This window comes from Gobius niger (assembly GCF_951799975.1).
Source record: "Gobius niger genome assembly, chromosome: 16".
Taxonomy (NCBI): domain Eukaryota; kingdom Metazoa; phylum Chordata; class Actinopteri; order Gobiiformes; family Gobiidae; genus Gobius; species Gobius niger.
In genome coordinates, this window is record NC_136867.1 from 27,894,524 (window position 1) to 27,909,411 (window position 14,888).

The 14,888-nt window shown below is 43.6% G+C and overlaps 1 protein-coding gene across 1 annotated transcript in view; it reads right to left on the reverse strand.

The window, feature by feature from the left end:
- brf1a (BRF1 general transcription factor IIIB subunit a) overlaps positions 1-14,888 on the reverse strand; it is a 96,689-nt gene that overhangs the window by 18,384 nt on the left and 63,417 nt on the right. Inside the window, exons 14-16 of the mRNA XM_079573465.1 lie at positions 13,803-13,884; positions 13,681-13,733; positions 11,298-11,563 (exon numbers count right to left, since the gene is read on the reverse strand). Coding sequence (XP_079429591.1) covers positions 11,298-11,563; positions 13,681-13,733; positions 13,803-13,884 — 401 coding nt within the window. The remainder of the gene's footprint in view (positions 1-11,297; positions 11,564-13,680; positions 13,734-13,802; positions 13,885-14,888) is intronic.

Sequence of the window (14,888 nt, forward strand, 5' to 3'; positions counted from 1 at the left end):
CCACATAATACCAACAAAAACATGTCAAACACGTGATGAAAAAATTCCCAATAAAGTGACGAAAGAGTGATGGCAACACTGCAGCAATGCGAGGAAAAAGATCACTTTAAATCAATTTTGTAGCTTTCAAATGAGGCGTTATTGTCCTATAGGCTGTGAGCTACAGTCAACAAGCTTTTAGATTTGGGTAAAACTGGAGAAAATGCGCTCTGTGAAGGTGGGGGTAAGAGGTTAAAGTAATGGTGGAGAAATGGAAGAAAGGTTTTTTTCCCTGACCATATATGGGCAAAGATGCCATCTGTGTCGATCAGCATCTGTTTGGAGTTTTAGCTGGATTTAAGCTTAAACACTGGTGTAGATCATGGGTGTGTAGTTAAAAATCGCAGTTAACCCCAGAACAGCAGTTCAGTCTGAAAGCATCTTGTGCTAATCAGGGCTAAATGTTTGCAAACAAACCGGAAATAATGCAAAAAGCCATTGCTCCCCTGCCCCCTACTGGCCAGGAGTAACGCTGCTCTTCACCTGCTGCCGAAGGACATCCGGATCGGTTTGACAGGTTTTGGGGGAAAAACCAATCCAAGTAGAATATTCAGCCGGATTAGACTTTGCATGTAAATGTACTGAGTGACACTTGGAGATCAGGAGTCTAACCCTCGAAGTCAACGCATTATAATAATCTATAGGCTCCAGTGCAGTCTGTGAAAAGACCATTGAGGCCGGCTCTAATTTATAATCAATACAGTCCTGCTGCCGTCTGTCAAAGTGATGGATCACACTTTAACTGATGTCACGCAGGTCCATAAATGTAATGGCCATTTTAGGACTGGTCTTTGGGAGAAAATAAAGGTGTGTCACAAAAAAAAGATAAATATATACTGTATTTTTTGGTTGAAAATTATTATAGATTGATGTGTTTATTTCTGATACTTCGCTATTATTGCAAGGTTTCATTTAGCCAGCTGCACAAGGCATTTTATTAATATTGTTTTGTTTTATTCTGTTTTATTCTGCAAATATGTAAACTTCATTAGATTAGATTCTTTATTGTCCCTTATGGGAAATTGGTTTCCTCAATTGATAAGGCACAAGACTAAGTGTATTCGCCCAAGAACCTCTGAAGTGGCAGGTGGATATTTTGTTTGAATGCTCAAAGCGTTGTATTTCATGTCATGTAGTTCTCATACCGTTCAATAAGTCCAAGCAAAGCTTCCCTATTTAAGTCTTTATGTTTTCATTTTGGAGCAACTGCTCACTAACAAAGTAAACTTAATCACTTTCCCTCAGTCGTGTTTTTGATGAGAACTTACGGCTTTAACGCCACTATGCCTCGATATCGTCAGGAAGGGCATTTTTGGAAAGAAGCCAGGAGCCAGTTTATTTTTTGCAGCAGCACAAATTGTTTCCAAAACAAATCTCCAGCAGATTCTGGAACTTTACAGAGGAAAGGCATAAGCCTATTGAGCCTCCTCTCCACGGGACGTCCAGTTGAATGTGCTTCTCCCACGCTCCCCCAGCCTCCCTCTCTCTTTCTGCCCTCACTCGTCTTTTCTATCACTTTCCAATTTAACATGCCAAGAGCAACAGCTTCATCACAAGGCTTTTACGTTTTCAGAACAAAAGCCAACAATGTTTACGTTCTCAAATGACGGACATAATTGTAGAATATACAAGACTGTATTATAGTCCCTCAGGGATCTGTCCTGGGACCAGTCCTCTTTGCCCTGTAGCTCTTCCCGATTGGAGAGATATTTTATAGGCATGTCCTACCATTTTTATTGCCAAATTTACATGCCAATTCCTGGAAGCAGCCACGACCCTCTGACACTCCTATGTGACGCCAAGGCTTGGTTAGGGCACAATTTGAAATTTGAAAGACCGGTATGATGGACTACAGACTTAATTAATTTGTTTTGGTCGAATGTAAAAGCTGATATGATGGAAAAACTGCAAAAGATCCAGAACAGAGCTGCACATTTAGTATTTAAAAGAGATTATCGGGAAAACACAAGCGGAATGCAGGAAGATCTGAAATGGTTATTTGTGAAAGATCAGCTTCTATATTCATAATATATTCTATATCCATAATAATACTTACACCTGGCATGGTAGAGTAGGTCATTTTACAAACGTACAACAATAAATAGGGCGATGTGTGAATGGAATCGACTTCCAAAGCGAATTTCTCAAACTGGTAGAAAAACTGGATTTAAAATAAACTTAAAAGATCATCTTTGTAGTAATGGGGGAAGCACTAATTCACTAAAAAGTAAATATACAAGTACATGATTAATACTCAGTATGTATATAGTATGGGTGATCAATTTTCAACTGTAATTCTTATTGCGAACTGGTCAAACTTTTGTTCTGTAAGATCTGTTTTCATTATATTGCTTGTGTGATATACAGTATTGTGAAGTGACCTATGTAGTATCAAATATCTGTCAATTTTATATTTTATATTGTAGGATTTTTGTGAGGTTTATCAAGCTTGCTGCCACAAACAGGATTCGTAATAACAAATAAACAATTTCTTCATTGTCATCAATCTGTGTCAAAACAAAAACATAAAAAGCACTAAATGAGGACCAAATCCAGGCTAAAATGGAAGTAAATTATGAGTAAACCTGAACTTTTGCACATTTTAAAGTTTTGTTTTAGGCTGTATAAATCTCCGTCAGATGAAAACCTCAGTGCTTTTGTGATACACTGTTTTCTTCCTGTGATATGAATATTGCGACATAATGATGATTGTGTGATATTTTGTGCGGCCCTGAGTTCTCGTAAATCTCTGTCATTTAAATCCTCATCAGTCCAGTTCATTTCCTCGCCTCTCCTCGCGTGAAGCCGTTAGCGCGGGCGTCCTGTGCTGCGCGTTGTCAGTGAGTGATGGGCCTCCATTACGGGGGTCGTCGGGTCAAACGGCGGCTGGCGGCGAGCCCCGCGGCGGCAGACTTTACGGCAGCTCGGTCTCCGCGGCGACGATTTACAGCAGGTCACCGGGGAAACGTTTAGCAGCAGCGGGGAGTGGCTCCGGGACGCGGCGGGGCCCCGCGGGTAAGTCACAGGGACACAACAGGGACACAGTGACGAATATGACATCAGGGAGAGGAGCGCGAGTGCAGTGAGTCCATCAGGAGAGAAATCTATGGGTTATAATGGACTCACACCTGAACTTTAGCAGGATTTAAAGGGATTTTCAGGATTTTTGACATAGGGCCTCATTTCCTTGTTATCCAGAGTGTTGCTGATTTCTGGAGATATCTTTTTTTGTAACTCATGCAGTTCTTATATTTGAAGAGTTTCGTGGTGCTAGGCTAGTGCAAGGCTAGCACATTTCTATGGTATCAGCTAGCCTGCATTAAAAACAGTCTGACCCGCTCCACAGAGCACCTGAGGCAAATCACTTATAACACCAGACTAACCATATAGATGTCTGTGTCCATAGAGTCATTTGAACCATTTTGCATTTAAAATAACTTAAATTTGAGCAGCATCAGCTTCGTGGTTGTATAAACTATGCAGCGGCGGAGTGATCTGCTAGAAAATATTCCCTCAAAATGCGATCATTCATGTGATGCAAGGTCAGTTATTTTCCAAAAATGATTCTATGGACACAAACATTTATATGGTTGGTCTGGTGTTATAAGTGATTTGCCTCAGGTGCACTGTGCACTCTGGATAACTAGGAAATGAGGCCCTATGTCAGAAATCCTAAAATATCCCTTCAACAACATTTGCCAGTTCCTCTCTACCCATGACAATCAATAGAAAAGGGAAAAGTGCTCCTCCAAACTGACAAATTAGCCTCCACCAACAGTCATTTCCATCCTCTTCTTCCCTTTCTCTCTCAGTCTTCTCTTCCCTCTGGATGTATCAGTCGACTCTGGGCTTAGCGGCTGGTTCTTAATCAGCTTACTGCCAATGAAACTAATCCACCGCTCAAAAGGCGGAAAAAAAAAAGGGGTGGCCGTTTTGCCGGCGGGCCGACGGGGGGAGGGTGTCGATAAAACGGAAATAAAACCAAACGGGGGGAGGTGGGATTCCCCGCTTTATCCCCCAAATGTAATGTGGAAATTAAAGATGTTATGAGTGGGCACAGAATTTAAGATTAAGGTTTTAGTTTGAGAGCTTTTGGGGAAAATTAGGGGAAAAGTTCAAAGCGACAATGTGTGAAAATAAACGCAAGATAATCACAACCGACCAGCGAATCGTAAAGGCTGGTGATAAACCGAAAGTGTCTTGTGGGGTCTTATTATGTCTAGCACACGCAGTGACAAATCTCACAGTAACAAATCCTGTTATGGCTGAACAATAAATTGCCAGATTGTCAACATTAGGGATCTCCACGTCACAGCATATGGCCTGATGTCGTCTTTCTGAGATTAATGCATTTCCAGCAAACACAGTCAACAACAATAATGCCTTCTAATTCATAGGAGTACCTCGGATCCTGAAAAGCATCGCGCCAGCGGACGGAAATGGTGTTTTAAGAGCATATCTCGGGTGCTGCAAATTAGCTTTTGCTAAAAGCACAACGATAAAAGCATTTATCCTCAGGAGCAGCCGAAAAACGCTGGCTTTGACAAAAGAAACTACAGTACTTGTTCTTTTTTTCCTTTTTAAATGTGTGAATATTCTCTGTTTATTTTGGGGTTACCCTTCACTGGCGGGGGATCATGTGATGCCCACTTGCTTTTTAACACACTGTTTTTTGAATTGCTTGCCCTGATGAAGACCATTCCAAGTCGTTCAGTAAAGGACATTTATCTATCAAAGTGCCTCGGACATTGCATTATTCCTCTCAGACCATGCTTTCTCGAAGAGCACCTGATCATTTTGAATCACTCTGGACCCACTGATTCACTCATCTCTATCTTTCTCAGCATTTATTTGTTGTTTGAAATTCAGTTCTCGGTCAAAGACTCCCCCGTTCCTGACTGCATCACAGACTGGGCTCATGATCCTTATAATACTTAGAGCATTAGACTATATTGTATTGGAATATGCGCTATATCGAACAGTATCGTGATGTATCTCCTACTGGTCCCAGAGTCAGGACAAAACTCGTGGTGGAGGGGTCTGAGCACCCGAATGATCCTGGGAGCTCTGTTGTCTGGGGCTTCGTGCTCCTGGTAGGGTCCCCATGGCAAACAGGTCCTAGATGACGGGTCAGATAAAGATCGGTTCAGAAGCCCCTTCTGAGAGACCAACAGGCCCAGTTAGAATCGTGAGGCCGTCCTTCTGTGGACCCACCACCTGCAGGAGGAGCCATAAGGGGCTGGTGCAATGTGATTCCACAACCTGGCAACGAACAAGTGACAGAAAATGGATGGATGGATGAACCCGCAAAAGCAGCAAAGAAAACCTTTGCAACTAATCTGTCAGGGTCCATTCATTATTTAGATTTCGGCTACTTTCATTCATAAAATATGTAAATGTTGACATTAAACGTGTGCTTTACATGTGTCTTTTGGTGTTGCGGTGAGGACACATCATTGCCTTTTGAGATGAACAAAACTGCCGTGTCTCGTCAGGAATCGCTGAAATCTCTGCGGTTTTGACGACACAACACTGAGCTCTATTAGCACAAACTGCTGCCTACCCTGGATTATTATCAAAATAACTAAACCCACCCAGTCCCAGCAGAGCTAAGATCTGACACACGTTTCCTCAGTCTCTGCAGCAGCTGGACAGACCCTCCCTGTTTCTGCCCAGTGCTCCAGAAATAGCCCTTTATAATTACCCCGCGGTCGGACTCTCTCGGGCTTTTCGAACTTCTCCTCAGCGCTCAGGGAAGTCGACTTCTCGGAGCGTGTCTCTTTGGGAAGCGGGTCACTCGGGCAGCGGCGGAGAAGCCAGAGATTTTCGGAGAAGTCAGCGTTTCCCGGTGCTCGTGTGGCGGGTCTAAGAATAGAAGCCAGGAAGAGGAAGCGCGGCGGAATGAGCGTAAACAATGACAGGAAAAGCCTTCGAGTAAAGAAGCAAATATGGCTGTCGTCTCAGCAGTAACACAAGTCCCAGTTCCTCTCCAGACCTTTTCCCAGCAGCTCCCTGAAGGCCTTCCGCATTTCTACACAATCTGATGAGTCAGTGCAGCAACTTCTATTTAAGTTCCTTAACTCTTGAGCTCAGATTTGAACTACTACTGTGTTTTCACAAAAGAAGAAGGCGCTTTGATCTTACTTTTCACCAACAAAAATTCATAATGGAGGAAGAAATACAGTACACAATGAGCGGCTATTCCAGAAAGAAAGATTTACATTTGCCTTTCTGTCCATGAGTATAAAGAGGAGCTCCAAACTGAAGATGAAATGGTGTTATCACATCTGCAGGCATGGCGACCGCTAAGAAAAGGAAGGTGGATCTTGAATGAAAACTGACTTTGAAATTACTTAGTCTTTGTCAAAGTAAAAGGTCAGTGTGCCTAGTATGTGGCGAGGGTGTCGCGGTGATGAAGACAAATCTCGAGCGCCATGACACCTCGAAACAAATGCATTTGGAGAAAATGAATGCTCTTCGTCGGAGTTTAGGGCCTCAGCAAAGATAAACCATTCCAACCATCAGCACTATGTGAGTCTGACATAGAAATGATGCTCCTCCACTATCAATGTTTGTTAGAATGTTTGTCGCTAAATTGCAAGGCCCTTGGAGAACTTTATAAAAATTGAGGTGGCCCTTGATGTGAAAAGGGTTTACCAGCCCTGGCTTTGTGGGTGGATTCTGCGTTTCAAACTAATCAAAGCAATAACATCAGCAGCTTTTTACCATCTGAAAAACATCACTAAGATCAGAAGAATAGTGTCAAAAAAAGACTTAGAGGGACTTATCCATGTGTTTGTCTCCAGCAGGTTAGACGACTGTAACGGCTGCTCACTCTTAGAGCTGCAGAACATCCAGAACCAGGAAATACGAACATATTAGTCCAGTGCTACGGTGTCTGCACTGGCTTCCTGTCACTCAGAGAATAGAATTTAAAACAGCTCTGCTTGTCTTTTCATGGTTCCTGGTGGTTCCAGAGTCAGGACTAAACACGCAGGGCCACCTTAACCAATGGGCTAGCAGGTGCTGGAGCCCAGGAGCCTACCATAGTCAAGGGCCTATCAGAATTAGGGGGGGAGGAAAGGTGATTTGTTGATTATCATGTCAATCACTTTTGCAGCTTGACTAACCGTATAAGATGATTGTGCTAAGCTCAAATGTGTGTACCTGGAGTAGGCCCGCCCTACCTGGCCCAGAGGGATACATGTAGGAGTAGCAGGGTTAGGGTTTTTGTGAGATTTAGGGTTAGGGTTATAGGTTAGGGTATGCGCTGAGGAGGCCTACAATTCTGTTTAAGCCCCGGGGCCTATGGGTACATTAAGGCGGGCCTGTAAACATGCTGAGGCTAAAGCTAAAATCTGGAACAGTCTCCATGAGGATGTGAGACAGGCCTCAACTCTGACAATGTTCAAATCCAGGCTGAAAACAGTTCTTTTTACCCGTGAATATGAAAGTTATTCTGCACTCTTGCCTTTTACTGTAATTGATTATTTCTTTTGTTGATGTTTTATTGATTTGATCAGCCTTATTGTAATTTTATGTAACTGTGAATTGCCTTGAGTATGAGCTATTGTGCTCTACAAATAAACTTGCCTTGCCTAATATTTCAAGGTAATTGATTGGTTACAAAAGACCCCATGCTATATATAACCACGTTACTAAAGCATTCCTGGTCTGAAAGTACTGCCTCCAGAGCAGGAGCTGAAATGGTCCCTTTAACAGCGGCCCGGCTCCCAAGACCAAGGACCCGCAGTCACACTTTCCCTTTTTTCCAGCCACTGCAGTTTTCTTGCCTATCCAGCTCCATCTCCATTTTAATAATCTCCATATTTTTAATCTAATCTGAGCCCGAGCAGCCGTTATGTGGCGCCTCTGAACGGGACATTTCTTTTGATTTGTCCAAACGGCCTCCAACGGCCGGCCCTTTGTCCCCCCTCTCCCCCCCCCTCACTCCGTGACAAATTGGGGTCCGAGTCGCGCCGGAATTCCAACACAAAGCCCCTCTTAGAAAGTGGGACGTTTGGAAGCGAGCCCGGGTTTAAGCCGCGGATGAAACTGAAATGAAACGGCCTCAAAAGTGTCGACGCCGCCGAAGTGTGGAGCGAACTGCGAAGACGAAAGATCAAGAACTTTTTTTTTTTTACACACAAAATCATAAGGAATAAGCCACTGGACTAATCTGCACCATTATAATCCAGGCAGCTTGAACAGAGCTCCAGATTTCTTTGAATTGGTTATAGATGTGGCGTTAAATCAGACTCACGACCCTTTGACACGGGAGAAAAAGCAGCAAAGTGAAAATCTATTTTGATTTTAAAACAAATTGCAAACTGTGCAGGAGCTTTTATAGAGAAACTCCCAAATATATGGCACGTGCATATATGGCATTTTCTCCAATTTGGCATTAACCAAAGCTTCTTGAAAAAACTGCAAAATTGAAATGAAAACGCAACAAAAACACAACAAAAAAAGGTGAGTAAAAAGTGATGAAAAATCCAATGACAACATGTTAACAACGCAAGGAAAAGATCCATTTAGATCTGTTTCTTAGGTCTTAGCTTTCAAATGAGGTGTTAGACTGCAACCTTTCAGATTTGGGTTAACCCGTGGCAGAATAGCCGCCTCCTGACCATCCTGCAGAGGCTCATGTTCAAAGCCCTGCACGGGTTAGGGTTAGCAGCGCGCTGCATTCTGGTGTGCGTTTGGCTTAAAGCAGTACCAAGTAACACATGCCCCTAGAGGCCATAAGCGCTACTGCAGGTGTCGTACCATGTTGCAATTTTTTACTTATTAATTGTCCGTGAGAGTAAATACTACACTGACCGACTTGGCTGTGAATACTGTTTAAGTGGCGCTAGCCCACAGTTAGCTTTTTCGTGATTCCATTAGTGTGTACTGCGCCTCCGGCCTAGTGGCAGCGAAGTTGCAATTGTGGTTTTCTGGCCAGAGACACCAGAGGGAGATGAAAGACCCCCCAATCATCCCATTATCACTTGTATTACCCCCACAGGGACTACGGAAAGGATTTATTAAGGTAAACAAGTTACTTAGTGCTGCTTTAAAGCTGAACTGGAGAAAAAGCACTTGGTTAGACTCAGGCTCAGTCTCTGCCTGTGTTTAAATCCCTCTCGAAAATGCACCTTTTCTCTCAGGCTTTTCCATCACTGAGTGAGATGTGTTTCAGTTTCTTACTGTACGCTGTTTGCACTACTGGATTTGTCTTTTATTATTAGCTGTAGTTTGATGTATTTACTGTATTTTTGCATCATTTATTAAGACTGTCATTAATCCTTCCATTGTTTCATGATGTGTGTAAAGTTTATAAAGTGCATTATAAATAAAGTTGGTTTAGGTGGGAGGTAAGAGGTAAACCGTGCTATAACGTTCCCTCATCCTCGATGAAAGCTCTTGAGTCGTCATCTGTACTCTGCAGTTGAAGTTTGACGCCTCAAGAACCAGATATAAAGTAGATGTTGTCGCTATAATTACACTCTGTTGTCGTTGCGGGTTTCCCCTCGGCCCCGCTCCTCACCGCAGGGTCAGAACGCGCTCTTTCAGCGGAGCGTGGCCCGGGGTCGCTGAAAGAAGGTGCTGCTGCAGTTATTTCAGAAACAGAGGAGCTTTGTGCCTCGTTCCGTCCAACACTGCCCCATTGTTCCAACGGCACCCACTCCGGACAATCGGCCACTCTATCAGCGCCTCGCTTCAACAACTCCCACGGGATATCCACAAATACTGGACTTTCTGCACAAACTAGACCTGTTATTGTGGTTAAGGTTCGTATCATAGTGTTGGTTTTACTGATAAAAATCGCTCTTTCTATCAAAATGAGGAAATATTGTACGTGACAAAAAGACTTGCCTCGACTTTTCCTCATGAAACGAAAACTGCCGCAAAGTTTACAGTCTGTTCTTTAAGCAATAATGAACCAACGTCATGTTTTAATCTCTCATGAAGGCGTCCAAAAGTGTATGAAAGCATGGTGAAAGTGTCTGAAGGCTCCGCACTCAACAACAGAACCTCATTGTATTAAATAAAACATGACGTGATTCAAAAGTGGACCACGGAAATGGAGGAACTGGAGTTTATCAATGATTCATTCACAAAAAGCTGGACTCGTTTCTCAGGTGAAAGGTCCGTTCTGAAAAACAGGAGATGGTTTCATTCATAAAGAGAGAAGACATGAGCGAAGTGGAGCGACATCCTCTTTCGCCAGCGTTGGGCAGCGTTAGTTAGTCTTCCTTGTTCCTCCTCTGGAAAAGTTGCAGCAGTGGTGCCTCCCATAGCTTTACCTCCTAAAGACCGGACTGGAACATCTTCCGCTCCTGCTGCTGGTGTTTACATCAGGTTCCTGCTGGCGTGGAATTTATTACTGGCTCTGCAGCGGGACCATCGATTTATTCAGGACATGGACAGTGTTTAACTCACAGTGGGAGAAATAGTTTGTAGTTTGTCCTGCGCTTAACCTCTTTACCCCCACCTGAACCGAGCACTCCAGTTTAGCTTTATCCAAAGGCTTATTCCTTTAATGTAAAAGGCCATCCCGCCTTTGCTCTGCCTGATCCCGTCCCTGGAGGTGCTCGGAGAGGCCAATGGCACAGACTGGCAGCATCGCTTCCGTCAGTCTACCCCAGGGTAGCTGTGGCTACAAATGTAGCTTACCACTACCAAGTATGAAGAGAATAAATAATGCAATGTAAAGCGTCATTATGTGTCCAGAAAAGCGCCATATAAAACCAATGAATTATGGTTATACAGAGGAGCAGAGAGAAAGGGATGCAGCAAGTGCTCGTTGTAGTCAGCGCTGCTTGTACCACAATCAACCGCTTTTTATCTCTAAGCGACGCCCTCAGGCGACTGGTGAAAGTACTGGCGCACCGTTGTTTGTAGCAAGATACCAACTTCGTCTCGAGCAACGCTGTTGTTGAACCAGACGGAAGGTCAGGCCCATTCTCTTCCTCTACATCCACTCCTCTCCCTCCTCTGGTCCTTTAATGAGATTCCCTGTTATTCAAACATGTCGCTGACCCACGCTGAGATCAAAGCCGCCTCCTGCCGCCGCGCCTTTGAGCAGCACACGTCTCTGCCCAGTTTAACCCCTGACCTCTGTTGTGGGAGTGCGGTAAACGCCTGATCAATAACGTTTCGGATTACAAAAACCGCTAAAGAGGAAACGCGAGGAGCTCATCCATCATCCTGTCACTGAGCGAGTCTGTCCAGTGAAATGTCGAATAAATGACGTGTCCGAGTTCCCGTACCTCTTCCCCAGCGAGCTCAGCGGGGTGCTCAGGGTCAGCGCGTGAGCGGCCGGTTTCCTGGTCGCCCGCGGCGTGATCTGGGGCGTCTTCTGCTGCGGCTCGTCCTTCACTCGCGCTGGACTCGGCGCCGGCTTCACGTTCAGGTCTTTCAAAACGTCGTAGTTGATCTTGGACGAAATCTTCTTCTGCTCCAGCATTCTCCCGATGGCCTCGCCCGTCGAGCTCGCACGGATCGGACCGCGGGTCTTGTTCCGCGGAGTTCGACGCTGGAAGAAGAAACACGTGAATTCACAGTAAAGACTTTGATTTCGAGGTGGGGCAAAATGCAGGTGAAGGTCGAACAGAAAAGAACAGTATTCAGGAGACATTTTTCAGTAACTTTGAATGATTAGAATGATTAATTTGCTGACCTAATTCCTGACAAATAATGATCCGGTTTTCTAAAGTAAGGCTGGTGCACAGTTTTAAGTTCGTTAACACTTTTTCATGTATTGTTTTTTCTTTAATTTCAGGACTATTTCCATTGTCCCTTCCTCAAACTGCCACCTTAACGTGGTGGAGGGGTTTGATCCTGGGAGCTGTTGTCGGGGCTTCATGCCCCTGGTAGGGTCTGTCAGGGCAAACAGGTCATAGGTGACACGTCAGACAAAGAGCGGTTCTGAAGCCCCTTATGAGAGCCCCTTCTGTGGGGGCCGGAGCAGTGTGATTTGGGCAGCTCCAACGGCCCCACGACCCTGCAACGGACAAGTGGAAGAAAATGGATGGATATTTCCAGTGTTTTATCTATTCATTTGTTGGTCAGGACAGTGCATGTTAACTAACTAAGTAAGTAAGTAAGTAAGTAAGTAAGTATCGAACACACGTGGGGCTAATTTCCATCCCATTGTCCCACACTCGCACTCTCAAACACACCCATTTCTCATCCTAACCTATTGTACATGTTTTTAGTGGTACGGGAAAACCCAAGTACCCGGTGGAAACCTTTTTTGTTTTTTTCATTCAACATAATAGGACATACAAGACATACTAACAGTTCATAAATCATAAATCATACAAAAGTATCCATCCATCCATCCATCCATCCATCTCTACTTTCCTTACCATGGTCATAGGCAGGTAGTACATAAACTTTATTTCGAGAACTTGAGCAATTTTTCAATGAGATTGTAGTTTTTTAAGAAGATTTATAAGACGGTTGGCGACTTTATTTCTACTTAAGATTATGAGCCTCAGTACTCTCTCGTGAGTAGAAGTAAATATGTGGTTACTAAGCGATAACTGCTTCATTTTAACAATTGTACCATACCCGGTTGAAACCTACGCGGACACGAGGAGAACATACAAACTCCACTCAGAAAGGCCCGTCCAATTGGGAATTAAACCCAGGACCTTCTAGCTGTGACGCACGAGTGCTAACTGCAACCCTCCGTGCTGCCCATGTCACTTCTCACTGAGTGACTGTATGTTTTAGACAACACAACTGGAAATAGATTCTTCTTTGCTTTGATTACTGCTTTACACGTTTGACATTTTCTCAATGAGCTTCACGACGGCGTCACAGAAATGGTTTTAACTTCACAGACTTGTTAAACCATTTCAGGGACAAGGCCCTTATGAAGCTCATGGAGAAAATCAATAAATCAATCAACATTTGCATGTATAGCACCTTTCAACAGCCAGATGGTGCACAAAGATCGACAAGATCATGATGTGGAGCAAAAACAACGCTCTGGGATTAAACACCAAAAATCAGTCCATCCTGAAACTAAATGAGGAGCTTAAGTCATTTATCTATCAATCAAAGGCCAGTGTGTGTTTTCAGCCGTGATTTAAAGACATAGTTCAGTGAGGAGATCAAGAATAAAGTGTGTCAATTTTGAAGTATTTAGCCAGATACCTGTTTTGAGATTATCATGCATAGCCAAATCTCAAAGTTTATTGACTGGAGAGTTTACACAATCAACGACCGTCGTGGCCATACCAGATACTGACTGATTTTCAGAGTGGACTTTTATTGTAGACAGCCTAAGTGCTCACAAACACAGACTTAGACAGATTTGTGAACAATATTTGAGAAAACAAGTATTTTTGTTCAGTGTAGGTCTGGACTTTCTACACAGTTCTGCAGTTTAATGTCGATCAGAGCCGAACGTGAGTCACAGAAACAGCCCTGCAAACCTGTCCTCTAAAAAGTAAAACTGCTAACTCATAAAGAGGCGTTTCAGCTCATTTTCCCGTCTTCACTCCACCAGAGCGAGAGATTGGGGCCACTTTCACACCTTCACCTGAAAAACTCCTCCTGTTCACGCTTTAATCACCGCCTGATAAATGTGCCTGTACGGATGATTTACCACAAGGACAAGCAGGGAAAGGCGGAGGATACCTTCTCTTTGTAGATGCCCAGCTCCTTCTCTTTGGCGATTTTTGCTTCTTTTTCTGAAAATGCAGAACATGAATCAAAGCTTTATCGCACTAGGCTGAGGTTAAACTCTGAGAAAAGCTCACCTCTCTGCGCCTTGAGGTAGTCCGAGTTCTCCGCCATCCACAGCGCCGTTTTAACCTGGATTTCTCTGTCGCTCAGAAGATACTGCGAAAAGAAAAAACATAATCATTTAGATAATATTCAGGACGTGCTCATTCACAAGGTTTGTATGAGGAGCTAAATCCTTTTTAATACCATCTTAATGCCCAAATACTGCGAACAAATAATATCTCACATTTCATTTCTTAACATTTGCAAACATTCAAAAGCAAATAGGGAAACTTTTGAGCAAATTTCAGCCAAAGCTGCAGCTGAACAGGTCATATTCTTTTGTACTTTTCAGTACACTAATCAGTAAAGTGGTCAAACAGTAGCATTATTTCCCCAAGATATTTAGAATTAATGCCATTTTGAATGCATTTTCATTGTTATTATTTAGCCTCAGTTACACCCCTCTACTCAAAACCATATCAGACAATATTCTCCGTTATATGAGCCTACCACTCTCCATTACTGGCAGGACAGCAACAGTTAAAATGTCAATTCTCCACAAAATAAATGACTTATTCTCAATGATCCCCTTCTCCCCCACTACTTCCTGGTTTCAATCTCTCGACATATCTGACCCACCATTCACCAGTCCGTCTAAATTCAGTTGCCTTCAGCCATTTTGCCAGCCCAGAATGGTTGCATTGTCACATTGCATTGCCAGATGCGCCACCTTGGAAACGGCGAGTCCCACAGAAACCTCCCTCACCTCACAGCGCACCCCCAACACACCCCTCACCCCCACCTGCCCTTCGCCATAAAAATACAAACACGCACAGGGATCGCAAATGTTTGAAGCAGCAGACGCAGCCACAGCTAGCGCTAACATAGTCACAGTTTAGCGTTATCACAGGAGTTTACGTGAAATGATAAACATCTGAGCGACCTGCTCTGATGCAGCTGAAATCCTCATGAAATGTCTGTTTGATAATCCAATTATTTAATAAAGCATGCACCGGGAAGTGCATGAGGCGTTCAAAGGTTGCAGGAAATAAAATCTCTGCACTGTAAACTTGGATCTATATGGAACATTAATGTCTAAATGCCAAAAAACACAGACT